Raw genomic sequence first — 12,271 nt, forward strand, 5'->3', positions numbered from 1 at the left:
ATTTGGGAGGTGAGCACTACTGTGTCTTTTAAAAGGTTAGTAAGAACTTTTAAGTCTGTCTACTTAAACATGTATATGTTTAGACATTTTATGGTCACTGTGATCACTTACCTAGTGTTTTTCATGTGTTCCTAAGGAATATTAAAGTGATCTGGACCTGCTTCTACAGCAGCCTAAATCTTTAGCACATTGTGAATTTATTTCGACAGTATTGAAGCATACAAGGTTTCTTTATGCCTAAAATGCATAAAATATCATTCATCCAAGTATATGACATCAGTTGTTTCAAACTGCAAGTTTTTTAATATTATGGGTATAAGAGTATATAGTACTGCGGTGGTGGTGCTGAGGTAGCATTGTTGCCTCACAGTTAGACGTTGCCTGTTCGATTCTCAGTTAGAGCGTCTTCTGTGTAGTGACATGCATGAATGGGTGTTCCTTCATTGAAGGTTGTGCGTTAGGCCTGGCAAGCCAGTACGTAAAAATCTACTGCCAATCATTAGCGGACCGGAGTTCCGCTGTGGCGACCCCTAACCAGGAAAAGCTGAAAGACACAAACAAACAAGGTATAAGAGTATACAAAAAATATCTTGGTAGGAGTCAGTTTATCACTGACACTCAGAAGATATTTAGAGCATGGCTACCTGCTTGGGTCGGCAGCAGACCACAATTTCTACCACAACAGAAACCACATCATTAACACCTTCAATTATTTTACTTGGTACAGTCAATAGTTTAAGGCAATTAGTACACAAAAAGTTGTTCACTGCCAGATCAAATGGCCTAGCACAGGATGACTAGCTAGGCATGTATCAATGGTAGTCTTGTAGTTCAGCTGCAAGTCTTCTGTTTCTGTCTTACAAATGTATTGTCTGGGATTCGCCTCTGACCTTGGGCCACTGCTTTTATGGATTTGTTTATGTTCTCTGCTTACCTATGTGGTCAGGTTTTCTCCCCACACTCAAGAAATGGTGGTTGATAGACTTCTCCAAACTACATACACATGGAACTAGTTTGAGCATGGAGACTTTTATGGTTTGGTCATGTTTTGCTATTTATGTTTAATTAGAGCAACATCACTACCACTCATTATAGCAAGTATTGAGTTGCCTGAGTTCAGTGTGTTTCAGGGAAGACTGAGACAGAAAATAATAAATTTGGGTGGTCTGGGGGCAAATCCCCCATATTAAGGGTATAGTGAGGCTTGCCTCAGGAATAAAATACTGAGGGAATGTTTGAAAGCATACAATACATACCATAAACATAGCTTGTTGCTATCTTTAGTTAATGTGGAGATTCTGCAAACCATTTCTTCTTTCATTAGATATAGTGATTGTTTTGAACAATCCCTTCCTATCTTAAACTCATATTGTGAATAGACTAGTCATAAAAAACTCAAGGTCCAAAAACATTTCCTATAATGAAAGCAAAACAGACAAGAGAACAGCATAAAATATGACAATAAGCAACAATAAAAATTAATGAAAGTGCAAGCATTATTTGTAAAAGAGAAATTTTAGACAATATTTATTCCAGACATTGGTGTTCAAACCACACTGAAACTTCCCCCTTGTGAATGTGCACTGATGATGGTTCTGAGAAAAAATATCCTCCTAATAAAATTCAACTGTTGCGACTTTCATTAATAAAATATTATAGAGACAAAACATGTTGCTTGGATGGCGCAGTAGTGCAGCGGTAGCATTGTCACCTTACAACAAGAGGTTCTCCGGTTTAAATCTCGGCTGGGGTGCATTCTATGGGGAGTCTGCATGTCCTCCCTGCATTAGTGTGGGTTTCCTCTGGGTGCTTTGGTTTCCTCCCACGTTACAAAGACATGCGTCTAGAGTGTTTCTGCCCAGGCCTCTGCTGAAAACTGGCTCGTTCCAAGTCAGACTTTCCCGGTTAACAAATGTTAAATAAAAAAAATTTTGACGCACTGCATTTAGTACAGGTTGCTTGTTACATACAAGTTTTAATATAAATACATAAGTACCATGATATTTTGAACAAACAAAAACTACAAAACAATACAAGCTCAGCTGGTTTATTATATACCCTTTCAAAATAAAAATCTGAATACAACAGGTAACGGTGGTGATATTTCAATCAGTTTCTATGGAGATGTAATTAATTATATCAAAAGTTTTTGTGCCTTATGCATGTGTATGTGTAAATGTGTTCAAACAGCTCACTTTAAATATTTTATATGGAAATATAGATGACTTTGTGTGTGTGTCGCGTGCGCACACACACACACACACACACACACACACACACACACACACACACACACACACAAAAACACACATACAATTTATATACTCACAACAATCTATGCAGTGAATCTGAAACTTAGCATTTTCTAATAATTCCCTTATATTAAGCATGATAAACAAAATTCAAACAGCTTACTATGTGTTACCTGTCAACAGACAGTTTTTGTTGCAGTTAACTTCAACTTCCAGTGCTCTTTATTAGCCTGCTCTCCTATCAGTTTTGTTTTTCCCCTTAAGCGCTTGATAACATTTCTTGTAGTCAAAAGGCTTGAGCAGCCTGTGCTGTAAAACCTAATGGTTCAGTAAGGATTATATCACTTCATTTTTCTAGTGTTCTCCAAGTTAGTATCCTACTTATAGAGCATATCAAATGAACCACAAGGCTGTAGATTCCAAAATAGGAAATTCAGATTTGTTTTACAATCTTTTATTTTTAGTATGCAATAAAGGAGTGTATAATATGACTTTACCGTTGCTTTGTAAGCTGTTCCACTTCCTGCTGCAGATTGGCAATCTTATCCCCAAACTCAGACTTGAAGAGCCTGTTTGCCTCTTCGGTTGCTTGTCGAGCCTTCTCTGCTTGTCGTAATCTGGATTTGAGCCACATGAACTTGTGGTAAAACATAAGTCATGGAGGGGAAGTGAAGCAAATTCAAACAAAATCAAAAACATGTGTAGAGTAAGAGTTATGCAAAAAAAAAAAATGCAAAAATGATTAAGTCTTGAAAAAGACAGGTGAAACAGGCTTATAGTTTTCATTTTGTTCTAATTAAATGAAAAAACGGTTAGCCTTCTGACTCAAAATATAAATATTTGTGATAACTTTTGAAAACAGCAATGTGTTGGAGTTCCAAAATGATATGATTTATATGTATTCAGTAATATTTTTGACAAATGTTTTATTTTCTCTTGCCTTACAGGCTCTTACGAAGAGATTTTCAGGTCTAAAGCATGTTACAACAGGATATGCTCAACCATCTTTTCTGCTGTGTCTTTATGATAATAACTTAGCAGTTAACTTAGTCTACTGAGAATGAAGTTTAAAACCTCTGTGAAAGAAGATACAGGACATAACTTTGCTGCCCTGAACAAAGGCACATGTACAAAAAAAAAACAGCTTTTGGTTCCTCAATCAAAGATATAGCCTGCTTACAACACACAAACACACACACGCACACACGCATGTATATATGTTCTGCTTCCAACGATAACAGCACTGAGGAAAAGACACACACCAACAGTGTTAGAATTCGTTATTTTATTTTATTCATAAGTTGCCATTGCATGGACAAATATAGCTGTTCATAGAGCACAGCAGTCAGTCAGTCAAATACCCAATATATCTGTGTAGTGGGAAATGTACAGACAAAGGTTTCTACAGCAGAAGAACTGAAAACAAGACCATAACATAAACTGCCAACTCATCACCCTATAGCTGCATTCTTTCTTTAATTTTGCCATCATTTGTTTTCAAAGTAACTCAGACAATTATAGACTAATAATTTTAAAACCTTTTAGCAAATTGTAAACACATTGAAGTAGTAAAAAAAACAGAAGCACTCAGAAGAGTTCTAAAGATACAAACAAAGCAGAAGCTTAACCAAAATCATCTGCCACCTGGATTTATCACTTGCAGAACAATACATTCTTGATTTCATGACTTTCATACCCACAATGGATATAAGGCACAGTATAAACCTATAACTGAAGGCTGTTGTGGACCTTATTCTGGTGCAGTAATTTGACAAAGTATCTAATACACACACAGATTCCAATGATCCAGTTTACATTGCCATAGACTTCATTTAAACCCATTCTGACCTAGTGTCTGATATATATATATATATATATATATATATATATATATATATATATATATATATATATATATATATATATATATGTATGTATGTGTGTGTGTGTGTGTGTGTGTATGTTAAGGACATATTTTTAAAGTAGTCTTAAACTCTTCCTTATACTCCCTCCCTCAAAAAAAAACTATATACAGACATTATGGAGGCTTGGACTGAAATTGTTTTTTAGCTGAGTATGTCAGTTTTTGTTAACATATATTATGTTTAAACACATACAGAAATAAATTACTAAACAGCAGCTTGACATGTAGTGCACCAGTATACATGCTTAAAGAACTGTCGTCATCCCATGACCAGACAATGAGAAACACTTGCACTTAAAGAAATTTTGCCAGGAATTATATTTTGCTTTTCGGATTCTGCTTCATTTAGTTTTGATTTTGGTAATTTGAGATTTTTTTCATGAGTATTCAATCAAGGTCACATATGGTTGTAGAAAACACCCAATCCAGACAGAAATAAGCAAGGTTTTTCTCAGCCATAAATCTCTTATTACCAAACTGGTAAAACTGCATCATAATATTGGGAAGCCAAAAGGTGTCATATTTCTTCCAGTCTGCTGCTTCAACTGCTGAGCTCATGCTCAGATCAGTACAAGGTCTGCTGTTGCTAAGACAACTCTTCAAATTAACCAGAACTGAAAGTGCTTTCTTCAAAATTGCACCTAACTGCCAGACCTCAATCATGGATGACTTCAGGCTAGCTTCTGAACTTAATACCCTCAAAACTCATCTCAAAAAGCATATTTTTGAGGAAAACATACCAATCTAACCACAACCCATGCTAAACATCTTGGTGCACTGTTATTGCAACACTCACTTCTCTTTAGTCACTTTGAATTGGGGACTGCTGGAATAGGGCTCAGTTCTGGGCTCTACCATTGGTTACTTTGCATTAGAACTGTTTTACCTCACTGCTATTTAAGTGCCGCATTTGCACGGTTTTGTGCTCAGTTTGGCAGAGTTGCTTCAAGTTTGGCGACCTAGCCAGAGACGTGGAGTGAATCGAATCTAAGTCCAAAGCATCCTTTGAGAACAATGAAAAATAAGTATTATTTAAGCTTGCTTTGCACTTGAACAATATTCTACTGTTTTACTGCTTCCTTTTTTTTTTTTTTTTTTTTTTTTTTGCTGTTGCAGCTACTTTCCCTGTTTTGTTTTCCACTTCACATCCTAGTACCTTGTGTATATCCTTAGCATAGACTGGATTCAGATGTACTGAATCTAGGCTGTTTGCAAGAAATTGAGCACTAAAACCAGCCATCCTACATTAGGAAAGCCCAACTGCCCCTTTGTGGCAGAAGTGTGCAGTACAGGGCCCCTCTGAGTCGGGGATTGTTGGAATAGGGCTCAGTTCTGGGCTCTACCATTAGTTGGTTTGTATTAGAAGTGTTTTATCTCGCTGCTATTTAAGCACTGCACTTGCATGCAGCTGTGCACTGTGCAGCAGGGGTTGACACTGTCTTGTATAGATGCAAAGGCTTAGAAAGACGATTTCCCCCCAGATAACTTCTTGTAAACCATCCTAGGCTTCCCTGCTTCTCTATGCACAACACAGTTGCACATTGCTGCCCAGAAAAGAACTCAGCTGTGCATTTTGAGGTGTTGATGCAGGTTTCTACCCCTAAATCTCTCTCATAGATTGGTTGATTTTTCTAATCCTACAGCAGAACCTGGCCCATCTAGCCCACTCCCCACTACTTAGTACAAAATACACTTGACAAAATGGATGGACAATTTCCCGCCCTTTCTCCAGCCAGCATTATTGACATGGGCATCCTGAGGCAGTGTAGCAATTGCCTTATTTATACTGACAACCTATTACTCCTAAAACATATAAAATAAACGTGAGAGAAGTATCTATACTATGAATCCGGAATCAATACTGTCTCTCTCTCTCTCTCTCTCTCTCTCTCTCACATGACAACAAACAAGATACTTAACAGGTTGTCAGCACACACACTTCACCTCTTCCACAAACCAAGCGCACAACAAATAAACCCACATACGTGGAGGTACTCACTAGAAGTATACCAAAAGAGGAAAGACCTGCCAAGTGCAAACTGTCTGCACACAATACAGTCCCAGCAGAATCCACTACACACAAAAACACACGCATCAGTGTCTCACCCAACAAGCTCCTAAAGCAAAACACCTCAAAACCAAATGTCATGGTCATAGGCAACTCCATAGTGAGACACGCAGATGTCCCACTCACCAGGCTGGACAAGGAGAGGGTCACGGTAAGTGGTCTGTCAGGTGCCAGGATCCAGCAAATTACACATGCACTCAAGTCTCTCAACAAAAAGTACTGTTATGACTATGTCACAGTCCATGTTGGAGTGAACGACTTGAGATGTACTTCCCTGGACTTTATAAAGAGAGACATGACTGAGCTTTCTGACTGTGTCCCAGGCAGTTATGTCCCTAGCCCCCTAAGCAGCATTCTACCTTCACCCAGGATGATGCCTCAGTACAAACAAAAAATGATTGACAATTTCTTAGCTTCTAGTGTCAATCCAGGGAGATCCAGTATCTGTCAGCCTGGGATGATATGGTCAACAGATCACACTGCTTTGCCAGAGATGGTCTTCGCCTATTACCTCTTGGCTTTCAGTTACTGGCAAAGATACTTGCCTCCCCAATAGTGCCTTTTTAGACAATGTCATAAGAAGAAAATTCCTGACATAAAAACATCCTCTGGAGACAAACTCAAGGTTATGCTCCTTAATGCTAGGAGTTTAAATCAGAAACTACACTCACTGGAGGCACTCCTTACCTTGGAAGATGTTGATGTCTGTCCAGTCACAGAGACATGGTTTAAGGTTGCAGAGAGTGCCTCAGCCGTTCAAGGCTACAATACCTTCCACACATTCAGACCACAAAAGGAATGTGAAAGAACCAAAGGAGGAGGAGGTTTATCCATCTTCATCAAGGACAAATACACCTCAAGACTGGTTAAACACTACGACTCTTTCATTGTTAGCTATAGGTCCCCGACCATGAATCACAAAAGCCACACTGCCTGCCTGGACCTACTTGAGTCACTCACAATACAGCCTATCACCCTGGTCATGGGTGACTTTAACTATCCTTCCATCAACTGGGAAATGTATATGAGCACAAACATGCTCACCCTAAGGTTCCTGGACTTTGTTAACTCAAATAACCTGGAATAGGTAGTATGTACCCCCACAAGAGGCCCTAACGTCCTTAACCTAGTACTCACCAACATGGAGATCACTTTACCACCCCAAATGTGGGGTGTTCCCTGGTAAAATCTGATTATAAATCAGTCTCATTCAAAGTAACGATCACACTGACCTCGTTCCTCCCTACAGCAAAAAGGTTGAGAAATTTCTCCAAAGCAAATTATAGCCTCCTAAGCAATGGTATAAGTAGTTTCAACTCCCCTGTCATCACTGACAGCAATGACTCCTATACTGAGGTGTACACCAATGCCCTGTATAAACACCTCTACAAATATATAGACTCAGTCATACATGAACCGATCAAAACAAGATCCTCATGAAAAAACAAGCCACCCTAGTGGACATCCAGCATAAATAAGTTATATAAAAAGAGAAAGAAACTGTTGTCAGAGAACAAGTGGGAATGGTCATACTAGAGGAAGAACATCCTCCACAGCTTGAACAAGCAAATTAAACATCTTGCAAAGTTATCTAAAGCCAGCTATGAAACTAAATTGCTATCCCTAGCTAAGAATAATCACAAGGCTTTCTTTAGCTACGTCCGAAATCTAAAAGGCAAGGCCCAGATGTATGCTGAATTAGTAGTGGATGGTGCCACTCATACTGAACCTGTGAAAATTGCTAACCTGCTAGCAGACAAGTTTGGCAAAAAATTCACCCCCCATCCTCACAAAACATACCCCAAAGCATACCTGTAACCAGCCCTCTACCTAGCATCTCCAAAGAGCAGATCATAACCATACTCTCCAAGGACAAAAACACAGCCTCTATGGGACCTAATAACATCCCAGGCTGCTTACTAAATGGTCTAAAACAGGAGTTAGTGGAACCACTGGGTACTCTCTTCATCTACAGTCTAAGTACTGGCTTTGTCCCAGCCAAATGGAAATCAGCAGCCATAATCCCCTTGCACATAGTGGGCCCCTCAACCAGCTCTGGGAACTATAGATCCTTAAGCCTAACCAGCCTTCTCTGTAAGGCCATGGAGAGGAGAGAATCATCATGGACCTTATCAACAAGGATATGGGAGACCTTCAAACTATGAACCTGACCCAGTTTGGTTTTGTTAAGGGCAGATCATGCCTGTTAAACCTGGAGGACTTCTTTGAGAATGACACCAAAGCCCTGGATGAAGGCAAAACATTACATATTGCCTATCTTGACTTAGCTAAGGCCTTTGACACAATCCCCGACTTGGGCATCATTGAGATACTCACCCAGCAGGGAATTAACTCGTATGTCATTAGATGTGTAGCCAACTGGCTCACTGATAGAATGTGTACAGTCAAAGTTGGGGATTCCACCTCTACCAGCAGACCTGTTACAAATGGTGTTCCACAAGGATCAGTGCTGCTGTTTGGAATCTACTTCTCAGAAGTCCAGATGAAAATAGATGGGCTGTGGCTTACCAGGTTCACTGATGACTGCAAACTGGGTGTAATCATTGAATCCCCTAATGACGTCAACATACAAAATGGGCTTACACTTACAAATGATTGATGCCAAAGCCATGGACTTAAACTTAATAAAAAAAAATGCATTATCATCCTATTTGGCAAAGGAGACATTCCTGCAAATTACAATATTAATAATACCCCCCTAAGTTCAAATCCAATGGTGAGAGATTTGGGAATGCAGGTTGATAGCAGCCTTGCATGGGGCTAGTTTTCATCCCCAACATTTGCTGGAAGCCCTACACTATGGGGAGTTTCTTCGAATGCACGGAATTTGTAGTGATTGTATGGATTTTGTAAGAGAGTGTAGGTACACTTTTTACATGTTTATTAACAGGGGTTATAACTACAATGTCACTAAGAAGTCTTTACAAAGCGTTGTAGCATTTAGACTGGGGTTGAATCAGTGTCATAATGTCATGCATGGAGAAAGGAATAATTTTGTTTCAGTGTATAATAGTCTGAGCAATAGGATTAATAAAATATTACATAGCTGTTGGAAATATTTACTTCAAGATATGGAATTGGAGCGAATAATAGCAAATAGTAATTGTATTTCCTATAAAAAAGGAAAAAGCTTGAAAGATTTTTTTGGTTTCTAGCTCTTTCTCTATGCCTAACGAGACACTGCACATAATTCCTGCCATGAGGGGCACTTGCCCTTGTAGTGGTTGCTCTATATGTTTCTGTGTTACAAATTTTAAGAAAGTAAATGGTATTAAGTTTTCTCCTGGTGGTAGCTTTTCATGTAACAGTGAAGGGATAATATATGCTCTCAGCTGCCCTTGTAATTTATTTTATATAGGAGAAAGCAAAAGGAAATTTAAAGTAAGAATACAGGAACATATAAGAGATATAAAGAATGGTAAAATAGAAAGTAATGTTGCAATGCATTTTAAAACAGTTCATAATTCTGATTATTCTTTGTTAAAAGCTTCTATTTTAGAGCAAGTTTTTATGAAAATTAGTGTATATGTGATATTAAGGACAAACTTCTTTGTAAAGAATCTGTTTATATTTTAAAGTTCAATACTATGGTACCTGTAGGCTTAAATTTAGAGATTAATTGGAAACAATTACTATGTAATTGAATAATTAATTGATGAATGGTGTTATATAAAGTCTGTGTAAAGCTGTGTGTTTTGTATTACTCCTGGAAGGCCGTCAGCCGAGGCGCTACAGTTTTTTTTTATTTTTATTTATTATTATTATTATTAAACCTGTGTTTGTGCTAAGGCCAGTTGTAGATTTCTTCTTGCTGCTGTTCTTCAAGTTGTTACATACAATGATAGCAGCCTTAACTTTGATCATCATGTGTCCACAGTGATGAGGAAGACCTTCTGCATTGCAAATCTCATAAGTAAGGGCATAGCATCCGAATTGAAAGAGGTTATAAAGTACAGTTGTGTACACTTACCATAAATGTAGATGTTCGAGTGTATTCACTGTTGCAGTCATTACACTTGGGTAATCCTGCTGGCAGGTTGCTGTCAGCCGGCCTGAATTCCAAAGTCTTGGGTCCTGGGTCGGCTGCTGTCACCCCTTCCCTGACATCAGGTCGTCAGGGGTATAAAAGAAGCAGCCAACGCCATTTTCTTCAGTTTTTCTTGCCCCAGATGTCAGGTGCCCCCAAAAAGGGTTGCCAAAATTTATATATATATATTTAGAAAAACAGCAATATAAATTTTACCTTCATCTAAAAGCAAATACACCTCGTAGGTAGTATAAATCAAAAAAGGAAAGATAAGATCCAAAAGAGGAAAGGTGGGTGAGTAACCTGGACTGCAACAGTGAATACACTCGAACATCTACATTTATGGTAAGTGTACATAACTGTACTATGTTCTTCGTGTTCCACTGTTGCAGTCATTACATTTGGGTAGAGTCCCAAAGCTATGGCTGGGAGGCTGGAGCTAGACAGCAGTAGGAGCGTCTATGAGGCCCTGCAGAACTGCAGTGGCAAAGCCTGCCCTGGATGTAGAGTAGAGTGGCAGATTATAATGCTTTGTAAAGGTGTGCACTGAACTCCAAGTAGCCACCTCTAAAATGTCTGTGGTTGGTACTCCCCTGAGAAAGGCTGCTGAGGTGGCTGCAGCTCTGGTGGAATGAGGCCTAATGCCCTTAGGCACTGGCTTGCCATGGTGTAAGTAGCAGAAATGAATGCAGTGGCCTAACCACTTAGAAATAGTCTGCTTTGAGATGGGCTTTCCTTGTGATCCTGCAGCATATGCCACTAGTAATTGCTCTGTCTTCCTGAAAGCTTTGGTTCTGTCCAAGTAGAATCTAAGTTGTCTGTGTACATCCAAAGAATGCAGAATTGTCTCCCCCTTGTTCTGTGGATTTAGGTAAAAGGTTGGCAGAGGGATGGCTTGGTTAAGAGCCACACTGGACACTACTTTAGGCATAAATGTTGGGTTTGTCCTCAGGGAGTCCCTGTTTGAATGAAAAATGATGAAAGGTTCCACAGCCATGAGCGCCTGTAGCCCTGAAACTCATCTTGCAGAAGTAATTGCTAAGAGCAGAGCTGTTTTCCAAGATAGAAACTTCATATCAACAGTAGCAGCTGGCTCAAAAGGAGGCAGGGTGAGCTTTTCCAAGACATAGTTGAGGTCCCATGCAGGTATTGGTAGTCTCCCTGGGGGCCTTAAATTTTTGGCTCCTCTGAGGTGCTGCTTTAATAAAGGGTGAGAAAAAAGTGGTGGTTCTGTATTGTAATTGTGCTGAAATGGCAGAGGCATGAATTTTAATTGATGAAAAAGATAGGCCTTTGTCCAGCATCTCAGTTAAGTTTTGCAAAATCTGAGGAATATTTGACACCAGTGTATCAGTTCCTTGTGCCTGGTTCCAGGCATAGAATCTCTTCCATTTTCCATCATAAGACTTTCTAGTACTAGGCCTTCTGGCTTCCAGAATGACATCCATCATAGCTTTACTGAGAGGTGTGTTTTGTATGACTACATTATCCGCCTTGCTGCCAGGTTTAAAGTCCTGAGTTGGCTGTGCAGGATCTGATTGTTTTGCTGGGACAGTAGATGAGGTATTTCAGGTAAGGTCCAAGCTGGGTGTTGAGACAAGTTCCTTAGTATTGGATACCAGTACTGGCGGGGCCAGTCTGGGGCAATCAGCATAATCTTTGGCTTCTCCTGTCTGACCTTTAGGAGCACCTTGGGGAGGAGAGGCAGTGGAGGAAAGGCATATACTGATAGGTTTTTCCAGCTGAAAGATAGGGCGTCCATTTTCCATGCTTGTCTGATAAGTCCTTGTCCAGAATCTTTTTAGTTGGTAGTTGTGAGGGGAGGCAAATAAATCTATGTCCGGGCATCTCCATTTCCTTGTTATCATGCTGAAGACTTGTGGATCCAGCTGCCACTCATGGGGATCCATGAGGTTTCTGCTTAGTTCATCTGCCAGAGTATTTTCCTTTCCTGGCAGGAATTGTGCCTGCAGATGTAC

General features: G+C 39.5%; 1 protein-coding gene across 5 annotated transcripts in view; it reads right to left on the reverse strand.

Moving 5' to 3' along the window:
- The window catches only part of LOC122793310 (protein RUFY3-like), a 1,534,975-nt gene that overhangs the window by 546,109 nt on the left and 976,595 nt on the right, over positions 1-12,271 (reverse strand). For 3 of the 5 annotated variants that reach the window (XM_044061194.1, XR_006363463.1, XR_006363462.1), the window contains exon 13: positions 2,750-2,869. The exons of the other annotated variants lie outside the window; for them this stretch is intronic. In XM_044061194.1, the coding sequence (XP_043917129.1) occupies positions 2,750-2,869 (120 nt within the window). The remainder of the gene's footprint in view (positions 1-2,749; positions 2,870-12,271) is intronic. 5 annotated transcript variants of the gene reach the window in all.

This window comes from Protopterus annectens, chromosome 2.part0, assembly GCF_019279795.1.
Source record: "Protopterus annectens isolate FY-2018-M chromosome 2.part0, PAN1.0, whole genome shotgun sequence".
Classification (NCBI taxonomy): Eukaryota; Metazoa; Chordata; order Ceratodontiformes; family Protopteridae; genus Protopterus; species Protopterus annectens.